Source organism: Berghia stephanieae, chromosome 12 (assembly GCF_034508935.2).
Source record: "Berghia stephanieae isolate SIO BIC M18660-M18661 chromosome 12, UCSD_Bste_1.3, whole genome shotgun sequence".
Lineage (NCBI taxonomy): Eukaryota > Metazoa > Mollusca > Gastropoda > Nudibranchia > Aeolidiidae > Berghia > Berghia stephanieae.
The window spans coordinates 34,481,297-34,501,316 of NC_088371.1; the positions used below are offsets into that span (position 1 = coordinate 34,481,297).

At 31.8% G+C, this 20,020-nt stretch overlaps 1 protein-coding gene across 2 annotated transcripts in view; it reads left to right on the forward strand.

The window, feature by feature from the left end:
* The window catches only part of LOC144958132 (LIM and SH3 domain protein F42H10.3-like), a 125,896-nt gene extending 107,140 nt beyond the window's left edge, over positions 1-18,756 (forward strand). Inside the window, exons 7-9 of one of the 2 annotated variants that reach the window (XM_078889867.1) lie at positions 10,944-11,144; positions 16,893-16,924; positions 18,093-18,756. In XM_078889867.1, coding sequence (XP_078745993.1) covers positions 10,944-11,144; positions 16,893-16,924; positions 18,093-18,266 — 407 coding nt within the window. In that variant the 3' untranslated portion in view covers positions 18,267-18,756. The remainder of the gene's footprint in view (positions 1-10,943; positions 11,145-16,892; positions 16,925-18,092) is intronic. The other variant, XM_078889868.1, reaches the window with a different exon arrangement.
* The last annotated feature ends 1,264 nt before the right edge of the window (positions 18,757-20,020 follow it).

Here is a 20,020-nt window from a genome sequence, read left to right on the forward strand (position 1 = left end):
GTTTGAGGAATTTAATCAAGAATAAGCCCATGCTGAAAAGACTCATGCCGAATTGATTTTCTCTTTTCATTTTTCCATCCTATCATGCACTGCTTTTTATTGGATTTCATTTGAATATTTTTATTTTTTTTATCAGTGCTCGTCTTTTCCTTACAGTGGAATCTGCATAGTCAACACCTCTTGTTGGTCCCAAATTTTCTGTTCTTTATATCAGTGTTCCATCAATACATGGATATAAAGTCAAAACTTTCTTAACCCTCTCCTTACCAACTATAGGAAAATCGTCACATTCATTACGGTACAACCAACATTTTTCTTATTCAAATTTCTCTTTGTACATCATAACATTTAAAGAAAATGAAGTGTGTTGTAAAGCACGTTTTTCTAAAGAAATTATTTGTATTGAGTGATAAAAAATCTATTTTTGTGTTAGTTGGGTGTGAAGTTTTTGGGGAAAATCCTGAAAATGCCTGGTAGGGAGAGAGTTAAAGTTAGCCAATTTTTCTAGTCTGTGCAATGTTGAGTTTATCAAGATTCCACTGTATTTCATCGTTAATTTTCTCTTTTTCTGTCATAGGTCAAAAGTGTTTTTTCGTTCTTTTGTACCCCTTATGTTTATGATTTACGGAATTACTTTGGGTTCAGTTTGGGTTGAATATTAGTAGTCTATAATACTCACTTGCTAAACTGTTGACATCCCTGTGTGTGCTGAATACACCTGGCAGGGCTGCCAACTGTCCTGATGAAATCGGGTCTGTCCCGATATGGCAATATGGAGAAAAATTTTAAACATTGGACTGTTATATATATATATATATATATATATATATATATATATATATATATATATATATATATATATATATATATATATATATATATATATATATATATATATATATATAATGCAATCCAAGAATTATGTGTTTTTTTAATAGAAAATTAAAACAAGGAACAGAGAAAAAGCTCTAAATCTAGATTTTGTTATATTATACTAGTCCAAACAAACTGGTGTTTTTGGGTCATGACAGTCTTTATTGTGCATATTATATGGGTGTCCCGTTTTAGCTCTTGGAAAAGTTGGTAGCTATGAATACTGAAGACGTAGCAAATGTACGAATGGATGTCCTGGCTTGAATGAAAATGTCAGCTTATGATAACTGTACTGCATTTCTTCATGTTTTGTTGATATGAGTTAATACTGCATTATATTCATTTTATTTGCAGACTTAATTATTGTTGTTATGGCTGCTAATATGAATATTGCCTCAATGATTTTAAAATTAAAATAAGTGTTTTTATATTTATTTCGCTTTTCATTGCAGCTGCTATTTTATGTCTCATTTTCATTACTCAATTTTTTTGTTTACTCTTTTTAAAAAAAACCTATCTGCATGACAGGAGCAAATCGTGAGTAGCTGTTCTGAATCTTAACGCATGTGCTTTAATTTTAATGTCATTTACCAATCAATACACATTCTACTGTATTCTTTTTTTTTTCAGTTTTCTCTTTCACTCTCTCTCATTCTTTTTTTTTTTTTTTTTTTTTGTTGTTTAAAAAAATTTTTGGTTTCATGATTGGACGTAGCTTTTTTCTTTCATTCTTTATTTTGTTTTTTTTTTTTTTCTGGTTATTTTCGTTGCCTTTTTCTTTTATAATGGAATTCATGCTTATTTCTTTTCGTTCTTTTGAAATTGGACGTCTTTTTTTATATTTGTGTCATTTAAAAAAAATCTCATTGTAGTTGTTTTTCCATTGTTGTAACCGTGTCGTTGTTGTTTAGATATACCAGTTCACAAAGAAAGACGAATAAATTTCTTTTATATCTTGTGTCAGGCATTATCAGGTAACTTTAGGTTGAAAAAATAAATGCTAATATTAATAAATAATATTACGGCACCCAAAATTTTATATTTGATAATAACTTTTTCATAATGGACACCAGTAAAAAGTTATGATCATTAACAAAAATCTCTCATTGGTTTAACATTAAATTGATTTTTCTTTTCTTTTTTCTTTTTTTTTTTGTAGGTAGATTTAATTTTATGTTCTATTTAATTGGTATATCTCTATCATTTACATGAAAAAAATAAAAGTAATTCAAACATCTTCAAAAAATAATGTTAGGTATTTCATTTTTATACATTGTATTTGTATAATAGAACAAGTCTGTGCAGTGAGATTCGCTGTACTGAAACGGATTTTAAAAAAGAAGAAAAAGAAAATAGTAAAAATATATTTACATGGATTTTATGGAGAATGAAAGTAAATTGTTTAACGGCTGATCAAGTTTTACTCTCTTGTTATAAAATGATGACGTTTTAAGGGTATATATATATATATATATATATATATATATATAATATATATATATATATATATTATATAATATATATATATATATATATATATAATATATATATATATATATATATATATATATATATATATATATATAATATATATATATATATATATAATATATATTATATATATATATATATATATATATATATATATATATATATATATATATATATATATATAATATATATATATATATATATATACATATATCTATCTATATCTTATTCACTGCCCTGAGTTCATTTCAATCATACATTTATTTATTTATTTATTTATTTATTTATTTATTTATTTATTTATTTATATTATTGACTCAGCATGTGCAATCAAAAACAAACAATTGGGTGTGCCTGAAACCCTCCATCTATTTCTTTCAACACATTGATAGCATCATGCATACTTTCAGAAATGCCAACTGTTACGAAAAGTACACATTTTTAATGTAAAAATGGTGTCAATATACGAAATCTATACGAAAATCTTTGAAAATTACTGATAGCATTATGCATACTTGGAACTGCCAACCATTAAGAAAATTACAAATTTTTAATGTAAAAATGGTGCCAATATTATACGAAAACTATACGAAAATCTTTGAAAATTACTGATAGCATTATGCATACTTGGAATTGCCAACCATTACGAAAATTACAAATTTTTAATGTAAAAATGGTGCCAATATTATACGAAAACTATACAAAAATCTTTGAAAATTACTAATAACATTATGCATACTTGGAGATGCCAACCTTTACGAAAATTACAATGGTGGCAATTCAAAAAATACATGAACATCTTTGACAATTACTGATATTTGGCAGGCCATCCTTTTCCTTGTATTTATATGAGATGAAGAGTATTTATACAATGCCATGAATAGTTTACAACAATTAATTTTAATCATGAAATTGGGGGGAGAACTAGATTATGCATCTTTTGGTTTGTTTGGAATTTGCATTTTATGTCCTTCAAATTGACACATTTTGTGAGGTTGGCATGTCGGATAGTTGGTAAGTCGCATGATATCAAACCATCAGGATGCCAGCATTGTAGGTGTAAGTCCTTTAGAGCCATCAGGCCCATCCCATGAAACCAGAATATATCCCAGTTTCAATGATGTGAAATCGACAATAGCAACTGCTTGCTACCCTTTGGATAGAACAATAGTCTTTCACAAAACACTTTCCGCTAGATGTAACAGACCCAGCTACCTAGGGTGGACCGGGAGGTCAGAAATAAAACAAAAACAAAACAACCTAACTTGACTTGACCCAAGATCGAATTCAGTGTGCCTGAAACCCTCCATCTATTTCTTTCAGCATTGATAGCATCATGCATACTTTCAGAGATGCCAACTGTTAGGAAAATTACCATATATTTTTTCATGTTAATGATAGAGATATACCAATTAAAACCAAAAAAAAAAAAGAGAAAAGAAAAATAAATTTAATGATTGTGAAGTAGAATTCGAATTAAGAGCAGCAAATATACTTTAATTGGTTTTCATAACTCATGCTATGGGATGCTTATAATTTGATATTTGGATGGTACTTACTTAATCCTCATTAAGCCATATATTTATATCTATCTATATATATAGCACATCGACATAAGGCATCGACTATTTGGATATGGTTGTACATAAAGTCATGGAAGGTTTTAACACAAGCATTGCTTTCCTGCTTGTTGCAGTTTGAAATGAAATGAAATTGTTTTTAACAAGAAAATAATGAAATTGTGAATAACGGGGAACGTTTTGAATGCAGGAAAATTAATTTGATTTCAGAGAATTGAAGAAAAATAAATTGGCAATTACATTGGGGAAGTGAATATTAAAAATCTTGCGTTTTACCAGTTTCACCTTAAAGGGGTTAAAGTAGAAATATTATTATAAATTTATTTATTCTTATGTAGCAGAGTTTTTTCTCTTTCTATTTTCGTCGGATTGGTGGCTATAAGCAGAGTTGCCAACTTGAAATTTTTAAAAATTGTAGTTTACAAGTGGGAAAAAAAAGGGAAAAGTCACTTTAAATAGATGTAGAAATAAATGAATTTTCCTCAACGTGATCCGAAAATGCTCCAAAGTCCTAAATATCTGGTTCTAAGGAATTTCACTTTCGTTTTCAACAAGATTTATTGAGTCAAAGAGGCAAATGCAGGTCTTTGTCTGGAGCCAAAAACTCGTAGTTCTACACATTTTTATACTGGGCAGGTCTGATATAAGCCATAGTATGGTGACAAGTCTCGTATAAGCCATAGGGTGATAGGGCTGATTTCTTTATAATGAATTAATTGAAGCTTTCAGCCTGCTTGCTGCTTTCCTTGCTGATGGAGCTGTAAAACGATTCAGAATGCTAAAGATTTGAAAACTTGCAAAATTGTAACTTATAAGTCTTTGAATTGCAAATGCCAATGCTAAACCTGGGTATGGTCATTCTTCTTCTCTTCTTTCTTCTTCTTCTCTTCTTCTTCTTCTTCTTATTATTATTATTATTATTATTATTATTATTATTATTATTATTATTATTGTTGTTGTTGTTGTTGTTGTTGTTGTTGTTGTTGTTGTTGTTGTTGTTGTTTTGTTGTTGTTGTTGTTGTTGTTGTTGTTGTTGTTGTCCATACTACCATGAAAATTATAATCAGAGTCTTTCATTTCAAACTATTGCTCCATGTGTTGTTGTAATTCATGTACTAACTACTACTGATAACTCTGTTTTCATAAAATTGTTTCAATGTTGCTATTTTCATGAAAGTGAAAGGCGCTCTTTTTTTTTTTTCTTGTTTTTTTCTCTCTTAATATGCATTTTATTTTATTTTATTTTTAATTTTTAAATTATTATTATAATTATTTTTTTGGTTTTGTTTGGGTTTTTTATTTTTTAAATCTCTTGATTCCTTTTGGCATTTTGTCTTTCATTCGTTATTTTCAATTTTCCATTTGAAACTTTTCTTCTCATTTGATTAGTTTCATTTCTTAGACGTTACTGATTTCATAGACACTACTAGCACACAGTATTGACAACGAGAGTGCTTTATAATTCAGTATTTATTCTTTCTCATTTATATTTATTTTAAAACACGTTTACTATCTAGTTTGTTTAACCAGGAAATAGTTATACTCTTGTCGTTCATTCCTTTTTTGTCTTTCATATTCTCAGCAATCTAACAAGCGTCATGCACACCTCGCATCATGGCAGATTTATCTCAGTACATTTTATTGGTTATCTGTCTTCAGCCATCATTGTTTTTTTGTGGGTTTTTTTTTTACACAATAAAAAGATGACAAACTGTTAACTTTTACAAGAAAAAGATGGCAATTTGTTCACTTATACAAGAAAAAGATGGCAATCTGTTCACTTATACAATAAAAAGATGGCAATCTGTTAACTTATACAATAAAAATTCGACAAACTGTTAATTTATACAATAAAAAGACAGAATGTTAACTTATACAATAAAAAGACGGAATGTTAACTTATACAATAAAAAGACGACAAACTGTTAACTTATACAATAAAAAGACGACAAACTGTTAACTTATTTACTTTTATTTTTCATCTTTGAAATGATGCTTTACTCACATTCATTCATCGTACTTCCATATAGAATTAGTACCTGGCCTTTAACAGCATTGTCTCTCTGTCAGAAAATAACAATTGTAATATTATAGTTTTTATAAGTGAGCAGTGACAGTGCTATGATTTTGGCTTCAACAAATGGCAAACGGCATCAGTGAAGGACCTCCTGGTGAAAATGTCAAGAGTTGATTTTGGGTTCGAGGGATCGAGTTCAAATGAAAATCTACCCGATAATGATGAGAGTATTTGTCTTTGTTTGTTTGGTTGTTTCAGTGCTGATGGTTTTCCTCGGATCCGCGGAAATCTGCGATTTCTGTGTCAGAGGAGGAATTTCCTTCTTTTAAAAAACGACATTTTCCTCAATCAAATTCTCTGACTTTGACAGATTTAATGTGTAGTGGAACAAACTGGTGCAGCTTCCCCACTATTCAGAAGATTAGTTTATAGTAGTTTATAATCTCAATGGCTCTAAAAGTGGGAGGTTAGTGAAGTAAACATGTGGCGTAAATTAAAAAAAAATCATAATTTTCCTCCATTTTCCCTTTTTGTCACCATCAGCACTGTTGTTAATTTGTTTGTTTGTTTCACAACCAGACGTATTCCTGCATGATGATAAGTGTTGTACTTACTTACTTACTTACTTATCCTCTTGGTTCTTTGGTGGAACATAAGGCACCAAAAGTGTTGTACACGTTGTTCTAATAACCAAAAATAACCCATAAGTAAAAGTTACTTTTTTACTCCATGTTATATCTAAATATTCAAAGTTATATCTAATAAATATTCATATTTTATGTGTAAAAATGACTTAATATTTCTATTTATTCTTTCTTATAATCCCTTCGTAATGTTGTTTAATCTTAGTTTCATTTGTAAAATGACTTGATATTATTCCTATTTATTCATTGATATATTTCCAATGTATTTGTTTGTCATTCTATATGCCACATCTTTTCTTTCACCATTTGTTCTGTCAACTCTCAATTAACTCACTCAGACCTAACACCTTCAATTCTGGTTACTTTTATCTAATCATTATTTACAATTTTTCTGGGACAAATTTATAGCTGTTTTTTATTTTTACCTGATAATTTAATGGTGGTCAAATCAAACTGTTCATGCCATTTTTCTTTTAGATTGAGTTATCGTGTATATATATATCAAGGTCAAAAGGTGCCAATTTTTTTTCTCAAAATAAAAGTGACATAATAGTCCATTCATGTTTCTATATGTGTAGCAAAATCCCTGTACTTCATTAATCAAAGGCCCTTTAGATAACTTTAAGGTCTAACGCAGCACAATATCGTCAACAATACCTAAAGGTTGCTGGTGTCACCTGTGACCGGTGACACCAAAATGAGACAAAAAACTCAATAACCAAATGATTTTTGTTGAGTATCAAACTTTATTTAGTAAGTTATAGACAAAAAGGCACAATCAACAACAATCATAGTACAATAATATTACCAACTATTGGAGAAAATGTTGCTTTTTGGTGTCATCGGTCCCAAGCAACATAGAATGCAAATATATTATTTCATAAAAATGTTTGTACATTAACAACAACAACAATATTGCATATGCTTATTACCAGCAATGTTCAGAAACTTTTGGAATAAAATGTTGGGAAATAATGTGACCAAAGCATATCTTATTTAGCGACATTGTGTCACTTGTGACATTAGACCGATGACACCATTACTTATGTCACAAGCAATACCAAATTGCAATTTTGACAATATATCATTAATTTCAGTCAAACCAGTGTAATGACCACAGTTAAATATGGAATTTAATAATATTTCAGAAACCAAAGACTTCAAAAATAGAAATATACATGGAAAATAGAGAATCTGAATGTGACTTGTGACATAAGACCGGTGACACCATTACTTATGTCACAAGCAACACCAAATCACACTTTCGTCCATAATATATCATTATTTTTAGTCAAAAAATCACAATAACCTACTCTAAAATGAAATTCAATAATATTTTAAGAAACTAAATACTTTCAAATTGGAAATATACTTAGAAATTAGTAATACCATTGTTGCTATTACTTTGGTCAAAATCGGCACTAGAACGCAATTTTGCCTCAATAAATCAAGAATAGCAACTGAACACATGTAATATAGCCTGTTTAATGTAATTCAATGACATTTCAAGCTGTGAAGAACATGAAAACAGAAATACATTAGAAACTTCAAACTTAAGTGTCATCTGTGACATTTTAACCAATGACACCAATGGCCACAAAAAGTACCAAAAGTCACACAAACACTAGATAAATATCAGCCACGGTAATGAATTCATGTAACCATACGGTAACATCCGCCCTACTGCCCAAATCTGCTAGTTTGTAGTAATTTAGTGTGTTAATAGTAAATCAAATCAAATTTCTTGACAACCCTTCTTTTATCTGGATTCGTCAAAAGCTTGAGTTTTGTCTTTTTCTTGATTAATACAACCCTGAAACATAAAAAAATTAGAATTACAAGGAAATAATTAACTGTGTCAAAATCAGTCTTATGTGAGATGTCATAATATCATATTTGTAAATAGAATAACAGCTGAAAACATAATTTTTTGGTGGCACTTTATAATATCCAATATCAAGTGTTGCTTGTGACAATGTAAAATAGCGATGACACCAAAGTTCAACTTACCTTTTCTGCCCGGAGCCAGGCTGGAAAGGCAAATGAAAGTGCTGCACTTCAAAGACTGGTAAGAAGGGTGGATCAAAATTGCGAATCGCCATTTAACGAAACAAACTTCCACGTGTTCACGCATGCCGTGTTGCTTGTGACAAATGACACCAAAACCAATAAACCTCAATATCAGCACAACGGTATACATTTACTCCAAGATTTGAGTTCAGATAGTAAATCTATGCTTTTTTCTCATAATAAAACATTTTATAAACATTAAACATGAGCTTTAAAGTTTCGTGTCGAGTCTTAGAATTGTGCTGTGTTTGATGACACCAAAGGTCACAAGCAACACCAACTTTTTAAGAACTCTTTATGAAACTTAATCAGATATGTAATATACTGCAATTGCGTTTAAAAGTAAATTTTGACTTTATACTATTAGTCAAACTTCAATCATGTGAGCTAAAACATCACATTTAATTTCTACATGATTTCTAAAAAGGTGATGCGTTGACCTCGTTCTAAGCACATGCCAAACAGCATTCAAATTTCACTTTCAAGTTGTTTATTTCATATTCTGTTGAACAGAGTATGTTGAACTATCTCATTTTATCTCTTCTTCATATTATCAATTGATTACAAGCATTAACCCAATGAAAACAGCCCATAATTAAGTAAAAATCAAATTTTCTTAACACTGGTATCAGGCGGGCACCTTTTGACCTTGGCTCATATATATATATATATATATATATATATATATATATATATATATATATATATATATATATATATATATATATATATATATATATATATATATATATATATAATTGTTTTTTTTTTTTGGGGGGGGGGGGGGGTTGTTTTTTTTTCCAATCTTGATAAGTACCTCAAATCTCTTAAGGAGAGTGTACAGCACATAATTACAGGCACAGGGTTGTGTGAGTTAAATATCCCACTTCTGGGTTAGGATCATCTATGCATAACAGCCAATTGTCTTGATAAAATCATTACTGTCCCGAAATCTGGGAAAAAATTAAACAAAATAAATTGGACTGTTTGTATATATGGAAATGACCTTTTCATGTCCCATGATTGTGCTTTTTGAGTACCAAATAAATACAAGGAAGAGAAAAATCTATAAATCTAGATTGTATTATATGATAGTCCAAGTTTTGGGTCATGGCAATAGAGCTTTCCATTTTAGCACTTTGAAAAGTTGGCCGCGATGTCTATATATATATATAGAAGACGGCAAATGGAATATTTGGGATGTGCCTTTGCCTTTGGACTACTTTTTCTTGTGCACTTTCTTTTGCGTAGTTCTAAATATAATATTTTACACCTGTTGCCATGTGAATCCCTTTCCCTTAGAAGCCTCTACTCTTTATACAGTTTGAAATTTAAAAATCCCTTAACTGTCGTCCATTGTCTTTATTTTTCTTGGGCACCGCTAAGCAGTTCTAAATCTAAAATTTTACAGCTGTTGACCTGTCGGACCCTTTTCTCAGAAGCTGCTTTAAATCAGTTCTACATTTTTAAAAAAGACTCTACAACTGTTATCTTTTGTCTTACTTTTTCTTGCGCATCTCACTCTAAGCAGTTATGGGATCAGTTGGTACGACTTTTTTCTAAGCAGTTCTAAATCTTAATTATTTGTTTTTAGATTGCTTCTCAACGTAGTCTAAATCTTATATCTTTTGGCTCATTTGTGTAACTTGTTCTCGGATGCCTGTAAGCGCAGCTCTAAATATAAAATCTTTTGACAATTTCATCACCATCCTCTTCTTTTTAACTTGACTTAACTTAAAAAAGCTGTTTTCTGGCATAGTGGTCGACTGACTTTGCAGCCTCGGCGGCCATCTTGATTTCTGTGCATCGGACTTTCTGTTCCGGTCTGTTTGTTGATGTTGATGCCATGTCTCTGATGTTGTTGTTGTGGTCTGTGGTTGAAGTGTGGCAATCTTTTCAGATCGTGTTTGAGTTTTATTGGCAATGACGTGACTGGGCATATTTTTTTTAAAGCTGTCTGAAATAACCCAACAGTATTTTGACTAGGTACCCAGAAACATAAGAGTTAATAATATGATAAAGGCCTCATCCCTATCTTGACTTTCATTATCTCTACACCTATCTATTGCACATCTTTCCACCATCCATCCATCCATCCATATGCACATAATTCATCCATCCATCCATCCATCTTCACATAATTCATCCATCCATCCATCCATTTGCACATAATTCATCCATCCATCCATATGCACATAATTCATTCATTCATCCATCCATCCGTCCATCCATCCATCCATCCATCAACCCACCCATCCATTCATATAGTTCAAGGCCACAGAGTCCAGCCAGGATCCATCGCTGACTACGACCCAATGAACGAAAGACACAGCTCTATCGTGCACCAAAACCAGCAGCACCACGGAGGTGAAGGCAGGAGCAGTGGGAGTTACCATCATCAGCCCCAGCAGCATCATCAGCCACCACCACCACAACAACAACAGTACCAACCCCCACCGCAGCCACAGAGTAAGTCTAGAACCAACAACAACAACAACAACAACAACCGCCGCCTACCTACCTACCTACCTACAACCAATGGGCAAACCAATCAAACGAGTGAAGCCTCATTATTATTATTATTTTTTGGCTTCACCATTTAGTGGTCTTAAAATATAAAGGCCATTCACATCTGCCCTCTCCTTATTTTGGGTCTATTCCCATCTCTCCATTCCTCTTGTACTCAAAATACCCAATCTCTGCCCATTACAGCCTACAAATGAAGCCTTATTTTCGCCAAAAAGCAATTAAAAAAAAAAAACAAAGAAATATTCTCAGAATATGCTAATAATCTTCTTTGTTAAAGTGGCCTCACCTGCAAACCCCCCCCCCCCCCCTCCTCTCTCTCCCTTCCCCAAGCTTTGGACCTGTTAGATAGAGGTCAAAGTTTACATTTAAAATTAAAATTTCTTGCTTTTAAAAATCATTTTATCTTTTAAAATGACTCTTGGAACATTAAAAAAATATATTATAGTGAGAGATTAAGGAAAGAAAATTGTTTGTTAAAAGAAGAAAAATTACATTCTCATTTTATTTGTATCATAAAGATTAAATTTACATATTCTCCTGTCCTGTTTGAAAAATGGAATTTCATGATTTTAAGTACAGTATTTCCACAGGGAATGAATTGACCATCCATTATCTTTGTTTTCTGGGTGTACCAATGTACCATCCATTCCTCTCCCATTCTACTTTTCCCTAAATGACATCAGAATAAAAAGAAGACACCGGAAATTTCATTTACGATACAGACATTTTAATTTTCATTCTCCACAATCGAATTTCTCAGTGTAAAAACCATCAAAATATTGAAGCATAAGAATGATTACTCAGGTATATCGTATGGACAGTATATTGTATATACTCATTATCATCCCCATATCACCTGATATCGGAAACTGATCACAGACATGCAACATTCAAACAACTGTATTGTAGATTGTGATTTAATGTATATAATATACCAAATCTTTATAATGCATAAATGATGTATCTTGTCCTATCCAAGTGATAAAATGCATTATTTAATCTTTATCCTATCCATGTTGGCAAAATTTAGGAGGTATGTAAACTGCAAGCAAGTGTGGTTGTCCATTTTGTTGGTTTTTTTTTCATTTGTAAAAAATATTGATGAATGTTATCGGATTGACCTTTTGATTTTGTTATTTACATGATTTAAAATGGATTTTCCTTTCAATTAGCGTTAGAGGACAGAGTAGAATGTAGTCGTTATGGATCTTGCTCCACTAACAAATGCAAAAAGAAAAATAGAAAAAAACATTTGCTGTCCATTATTTTAACATTGCAGCATCGGGGTTTGTGTTTGTTTGTTTGTTTGTTTGTGCTAAATCCAGTTTAAAGTGTTAGAATATGTTTTGATTGTAGTTAGATCTTTGCGCATCATTTTCGTTTTGTTTTGTTCATTTAAAAATAATTCAGTCCTGTTTCAGTTCAGCTATTGATTATTATAGTAGCGATTTCTCTATTACCCCCCTCCCCCCTATTCACAATTCACTCTTAGTCCACCCATCCACTCTTGCCCACCCTGCTGATTTAATGTGTATATTGAACAGCACAGCACACACTTGCATCCATCCTATCCCCTCATACTCGATGATGCATACAATGACGTGTTGTTTGTTTGTCACTCACAGTGCTTTTTTATAGTTTATATTTATCTTCACCACCGCCTTGCATTGAGTTTTCACGTCGTTTTGATCCCCGCCTTGTTTGTTTGAATATAAAATGAGAACTAATAAAAGTCTACTTTACTTTCAGTTTATAAACGCTGTAAAACCTGGTCTGACTGGGTTGTTTATTGTTTAGCTTAGCTTATGATATGAAGATTTTTTAATTTTTTTTTTAGTTTTCAACTGTCTTCATAATGGTTGCTGATGTTTCTTGTGTATGTGTGTGTGTTTTGTTTGTTTGTTTTTTTTAAATTTTCACACAGTTTATGGTAGAGATAGGATTTCTGATACTGGTAGTGCAGGGCAGAATTCTGGTACTGGTAGTATAGGGCAGAAATCTGGTACTTGTAGTGCAGGGCAGGTTTCTGGTACTGGTAGTATAGGGCAGAAATCTGGTACTTGTAGTGCAGGGCAGGTTTCTGGTACTGGTAGTGCAGGGCAGAAATCTGGTACTTGTAGTGCAGGGCAGAAATCTGGTACTGGTACTGCAGGGCAGGTTTCTGATAGTGGCAATATAGGGTAGAAATCTGGTACTTGTAGTGCAGGGCAGGTTTCTGGTACTGGTAGTATAGGACAGGTTTCTGGTACTGGTAGTACAGGACAGGTTTCTGTATTTCATGTTTGAACTAAGAACTAATGCTTTTGTCCTGCTCAACAGGTAGAGACGGGTTGAGGGCTTTTGTTGTCTTGGGTAGAATGAATAACTGTTAGTGTCTCTCTTTCTCTCTCTCTCCCTCTCTCTTTCTCTCTCTCTCCCTCTCTCTCTCTCCCTCTCTCTCTCTCTCTCCTTCTTCTCTCTCTCTCTCCTCTCCTCTCTCTCTCTCTCTCTCTCTCTCTCTCTCTCTCTCTCTCTCTCTCTCTCTCTCTCTCTCTCTCTCTCTCTCTCTCTCTCTCTCTCTCTCTCTCTCTCACCAATCACCATAAACATGTTGCCTTTACTCCACTCTACTTTTCGTCTTACCACAAAACATTCCTAATACAAGCAGTCATCTTATCGATGAAACAAACTTGATGGAAAAACTTGTTTGTTAAAAAACAAATAAACGATAAAAACAAACAAACAACAAAACAACTCAAGAACTCGTCGGACTAATAAATCATTTAAATGAATAAAGAAAATCTCTGTCAAAGGCTTTTATCAGCCTGATTAAATTATTTATGAAACTTGTTTTTCATGCCGACAATAAATAAATATTTGAAATTGGGAAAAAAAAAAAAAAAAAAGAAAAAAGAGAATTTCTTTTTAAAATATCAATTTTTTTTTAAAATTATTAAAAACAACCCAAAAGAAGTTCTGTTTGATTTTCCCAAGATTTATATAATTATACAAATTTGCCCCACATCCACATCTCCATAGTATAATCTTTCAACCCTCAACGCTTCAAATTCTGTTGCTTTTATTTAGTGCTCTAGCCCTTTATATACATTATATATCGCATTACACTGTATACGCCATACTGGAATTAATTATCACACAGGTCATAAGATTTGACCACCCTTGTCTAGAGTAAAGTAAGTTGTACTAATACATATAATGATGATGATGATGATGATATAATGAATGATAATGAAATTAATAATAATAATAATGACGAGGATGATGATGATGATGATAAATCAGTACGGTTGTTTAGTAAGTCTGGTTCTTCAAGACATGCCAAGTGAAGTAGATTAAAATATAATATAACATAACACATTTGGTGGTTGGTATTTTATAGTTTGGTTTATGGGTTAGAAATGTAATCTTTAGAATTTACGTTTTTATAGCTTTCTTTTATTGTTTGTTTGTGTGTGTGTGTGTGTATGTGTGTTTTTGTGTGAATTTTAATGGTGAAGGAATTATTGCAAGAATTTCTGGAAAAAGTATTTCACTTTAACACCATGTTTAATACACCAACCAAGCTGATGATTGTTACGTTGAGACGTTAGGATTGATTGGATTGAAGTTTAAAACAATCTTCTGGCATAATTGACGATTGACGAGATATTGATATAAAACATTTTTTTATTCTTCTCTTCATTATCAATATCAAGCAGATGAATAAGTAACATGGGTGCCAGTTTGCCGGTTCATGCCGGAATTCCGTTTTCGCGATATCTCGAAGTCAAATACCTCCAGTTTCAGTGTTTTGAGTAAAATAACCTAATAGCATCGGTAAAAATTTGAAAACGTGATTCAGCCACCTTTTCGGTGTATGGAGGTAGATTCGTGAAACCGGAACTCTCTTTGTTGTGTAATCATTTAATAATGGTATAAAAACGGTGATGAAATAAGAGTAAAGTTTAGGCAGCATTTTCGGTAGGAACATTTTCAGGTTTGGCAAAGTGTCAAGATTTTAATTTCAGGTTTCAGCACTTCTTCCTGTTAGCACCCATGATAAGTAACTAGATATACAGAAATGGAACTTTATAAACAAATCAGAAAGAATATCCAGAAATGTTTCAAATGTAAATTTAATTGATAGATCCTCCAATAGATTAGGAGTTGCAAATATGTTTCATTGGAATATATAATTGTTGGTTATAATTTATTCCCTGCTTCCTGCTTTTTAGTTTATTTGCTTTACTTTGATCAAATTTCGATTTTTATACTGGCCACATTTAAAATTAATGAACGGGTATATTATTATTATTATTATTATTATTATTATTATTATTATTATTATTATTATTATTATTATTATTATTATTATTAATATTATTATTATTATCATCATCGTCATCTTCATCATTATTATAATCATTATTATCCTATCAGATTTTATCCAATCCACTGATTTTATTAATTCTCTCGAGTTCACCCTCGTTGAAAATCGAACAAATGCGTTCGATATTCCATGCATATGGACTCGAGAGAGTTTAAATACCAAGACATTTAACGTTCAATAGCTTGTTGTGGCATTTCATATTCTGTCCGTCATCATCAATGAAAAAGTAGGGGATAAAAGAACTTTAGAATGATGGGTTATTGATAAGAGTCTGAAAATAAAAATAAATTTAAATGATACGGAACTTAAATGCAGTTAGTTACTGTATAGAAATAATCTGCTTTTATTTATTCTGAACTGACCATTTGAAACGAGTTGAATTCAGAAGAACAATGCTGAACACTTACGAAGAAACCTTTCTCGATTTTGTCAGAAAACTTTTAATTTGAATACCAACTTGGGCATCCCGATGACTCAGTTGGTAGAGCACTCGTACTCGCTTCACATGCTAAGGGACTGAGATTTGAACCTGTGTGAATTTGCAAAAAAAAAGTTTGTTGTTGGCTGAAGAGGGGTTTTGAGCTTGAAACATTCTGCGTTAAGTGTGTTTTTTTTATTTTATTATTATTTTTTTTTAAGCTGTTAGACCTTTTGTTAAATATGATGTATGAAATGTTGAAGTTTTTCTCATCAAAGTGTGGAAAGGTGTTTTGTGAGTGTTTGGCAATCCAATTCTAATGCAATCCTTCGTCGAGATTTTCACCAATATTTTAAATCAATTCAAATTTAACTCTTTTTTTTTTTCATACAGTATAAAAGAAAAGAAAATTGGTCTTTTTACAATAGTAGTAGTAGTAGTGGTGGTGGTAGTAGACGTAATAGTAGTAGTAGTAGTAGTAGTAGTAGTAGTTGTAGTGGTAGTATTTATATAATGTTGTATAGATGGATCTGGAATCTCTGATTTGACGGGGTTTTACAATGCAGTTATACTGTTTTATATCAAATCTCTTGTCTTCAAATGAATGGGCGACCAGATTTGTTGATTTCCATTCATTTTAATCACAAGAGAGTTAATAATGGTAACCATGTTAATTTTTATTCTTTTTTTTTTTTTTAATAAAAAAAATATATTAAAAAATGACATTTTGTTCATAGATAGTAATATTTATTATGCAAAAGATGTATAGAGCCTCTTACTGTTGAATTTTGCTCTGTAATATCATGTCAATTTAAAAGCAAATTATTTTTCATCTTCTTGCTTCTACTTTGCCTCGATAATTCATCAAAGATATCCATCTTTTCTTTTCCCAATTTCTCAGTGCCCCCACCCCAGAAGCAACAGCCTGCCCAGGTGAGTCAAAAACAAGTTCTCTTTTTCTACATCGATATTTGAGGCTGTACGAAAAGGCTGTTTTCCTGACTCCGCCAAAAAAATACTACAGTACTAAGTTATTTGGAAGAAAAACTGACGACAAAATTTGCCTTTTTTCAGTTTCTATCAGTTGAATGATGAAAAGTGAATAAAAACACTGCTGATCTGCATAAAAAATTATTGTAGTTTTAGCTTTTTAAAGTGTCGATGAAATTCTCTGTCCACACTTTTATCGGGAATCTATTTCTGCTTTCCTATTGGTGCCAGATTGTCTGTTTTTGTGTCACTTTTCATGATTCAGCACTGAGAAACTGATAAGAATTAATTTTTTTTTTTTAGTTTTTCGAAATATTTCGGTATTTTATTTTTGAGGTGAATGTTAGAAAAACTACATTTTGCCACAGCTTTCAGTACAGATGTTTTTTATTTGGCCAAATAAGGATTTCTTTTTAGAGATTTGGTTGAGTACGATCTTGAGATTTGGCACATCCTGTTGGTGAGTAGGATCTTGACTGGGTGGGGTTCCTGACCTCACATAGTGGGCAGGGGGGTACTTACTGTGTCTTCTATCCCCTTATATCTGTGTCCAACATGCTTTTTGTCTTTGTCTTGGAATGAGAGTACTTGCATTTATTTTTTTTTTTCCTTTTCTGAAAGAGTATGCTCAATAGAGCATTTTAATCTTTATATGAAGTAAATTTGGTGATTTTTCACGAAGTTATGGTCAGATGTATGGGAAAGGTGTCCAGCAACTTTTCTCAAATTTCATACTTTTTTCAACTTGACTAGCTGCAAAATATATTTAGAAGTGAAATTAACTCTCGAGTTCATATGCATGGAAAATCGAACAAATTTGTTCGATTTTCAATGAGGGTGAACTGGAGAGAGTTAAGCTTTGATATTTCCCGAAGATGTACAAAAAGGGTTGATTGAATCATTTATGACAAGAATCATTTTTTATAAATATTGACCTACTTACTAAACTTGACAGTATTTTTTAGTTCAAACCTTTTCACCATCTGACTGATTATGTTATTCACTGTAACATATATTGCTTCATTGCTAGCGACCTACTATTTGAACTACTAAATAACACAAACAACCACCTTTATTTTATTTTATTTTTATCCCCTCTCTCCATCGCCAGGTGCGTTACCGTGCTATGTACGACTACACAGCAGCCGATGATGATGAGGTGAGCTTCGTGGAAGGTGACATGATTACCAACTGTGAGGTCATCGACGAGGGCTGGATGACAGGGATGGTCATGAGGACAGGACAGCACGGCATGTTGCCATCCAACTACGTAGAACGGGTGTAAAGACAATGGCCAATGGATGGATGGACGGATGGACGAGGACAACTAAACTATGTCAGTCACCAGCCATTGAACCGCCTGCCTGCCTGTCTGTTTGAGTGTTTGTATAATTTGAATGATAGCTTGTTCTAAGTCTGAAGAATTCTGGGATGGATGAGATATTTCATGACGAACAACTTTGAACCTGCCAATTTCTTTCCATTTTCTTTGTATGATTTCATTTCCTGTTATTTTCATGTTGCAAATTTTATATTTTAGAATGTATTTTTTTTTTGTTTTTTGAATGACTGAATTGTTTTGAAGACAGAAAATTTGATCAAGATACTCTAGTAATAATAAATGGCATTTGTATAGCGGGTTACCCCCGATTACATCAGACTCCAGGCTCTCTGGGAATTAATTAATCTTTCTACATTAAAAAACAAAAACACACACACACAGATTTGTCTCTATTTTTATTGAATATGAAAATAAACCCTTGCTAACTTTTGAACGTTTGAAGATGGTTTTATTATTATGCCATTTATACTTAGAATTAGAAAGAAATATTGAATCTAGTCACCATCAAATAGACAAAAAAACACTCTTTATTAATTGAGAGATGGAGACTGATATATATATATATATATATATATATATATATAATATATATATATATATATATATATATATATATATATATATATATATATATATATATATATATATAATATATATATATAAGTGCTTTAATTGTAATTCTAGAACTTTTTTACTATCCCATTTTCCTCCGTTTTACTGGCGCTGATATAACCTTAATGTGTTGCAAGCGCCGTAAAACCCTTAAAAACAAAAAAAATAGGTATGTATATATATATATTATATATATATATATATATATATATATATATATATATATATATATATATATATATAATTGGGGGGGGGGGGGATCCTTTTTTTCTTTTTCTTTTAAAAGAAATGTATGCTCTCCATTTCCATTTCCAAAAGGGCATACATTTTTAGTCAAAGTGAATTCTCATGTTTTATGGAATCAAATTTTTCACCATTACGACACAAGGGAGACAACTTAATAAATATCTGATAGTAGTCATAGAAGCGTTACATCCCATTATTTTTCAGTTGCCTCGCTTCAAACAAAATGCAGTCTCCATTTATTGTTTTCATTGAAATTGGCAGACAACCAGTCCTTTTTAATTCTGTAGAGTTACCTGGATTTTACTGTAGAATCATAAACATGTTTTTTTTCAAGTATTTTTGTGTGTCTTATGGCGGGTTTATTTATTGATATCTTCATCTGTGGAAGTAATTTAATTCCTATTTACATTCTCATCACACCACTAGCCAGGTGGAGCGTGGGGGAGAAGAGGATGGATGTGTGTAGTAGTAGTAAGAGTGACTGTTTGTAACATGTTTTCTAATGGATAATAATTAACTCATTGAATATTGTAACACAGTTAGTACACATACATTGCTGTATTAAGTCATTTACCACTGGGTGCATTTGTCATACCAAGCTTACTTATATATTTATGTAATCATGATATCATGCTTATTAAATTGATAAGGTACCCTCCAAAACTAAGATATTGGTTGGGGTCTTTGACCTCCCATCGTGGGCAGGAGGTTGCACTGCGTCTTCTATCCCCTATATCTGTTTTCTGAGTTGGATTCTGTCTTTGTCTTGAAATGAGATTAATTGCTTTTTTCCTGGCCCTTGCTGGAGTCTTTAGCTGAGAGCGAAGCAGTCAAGGTTA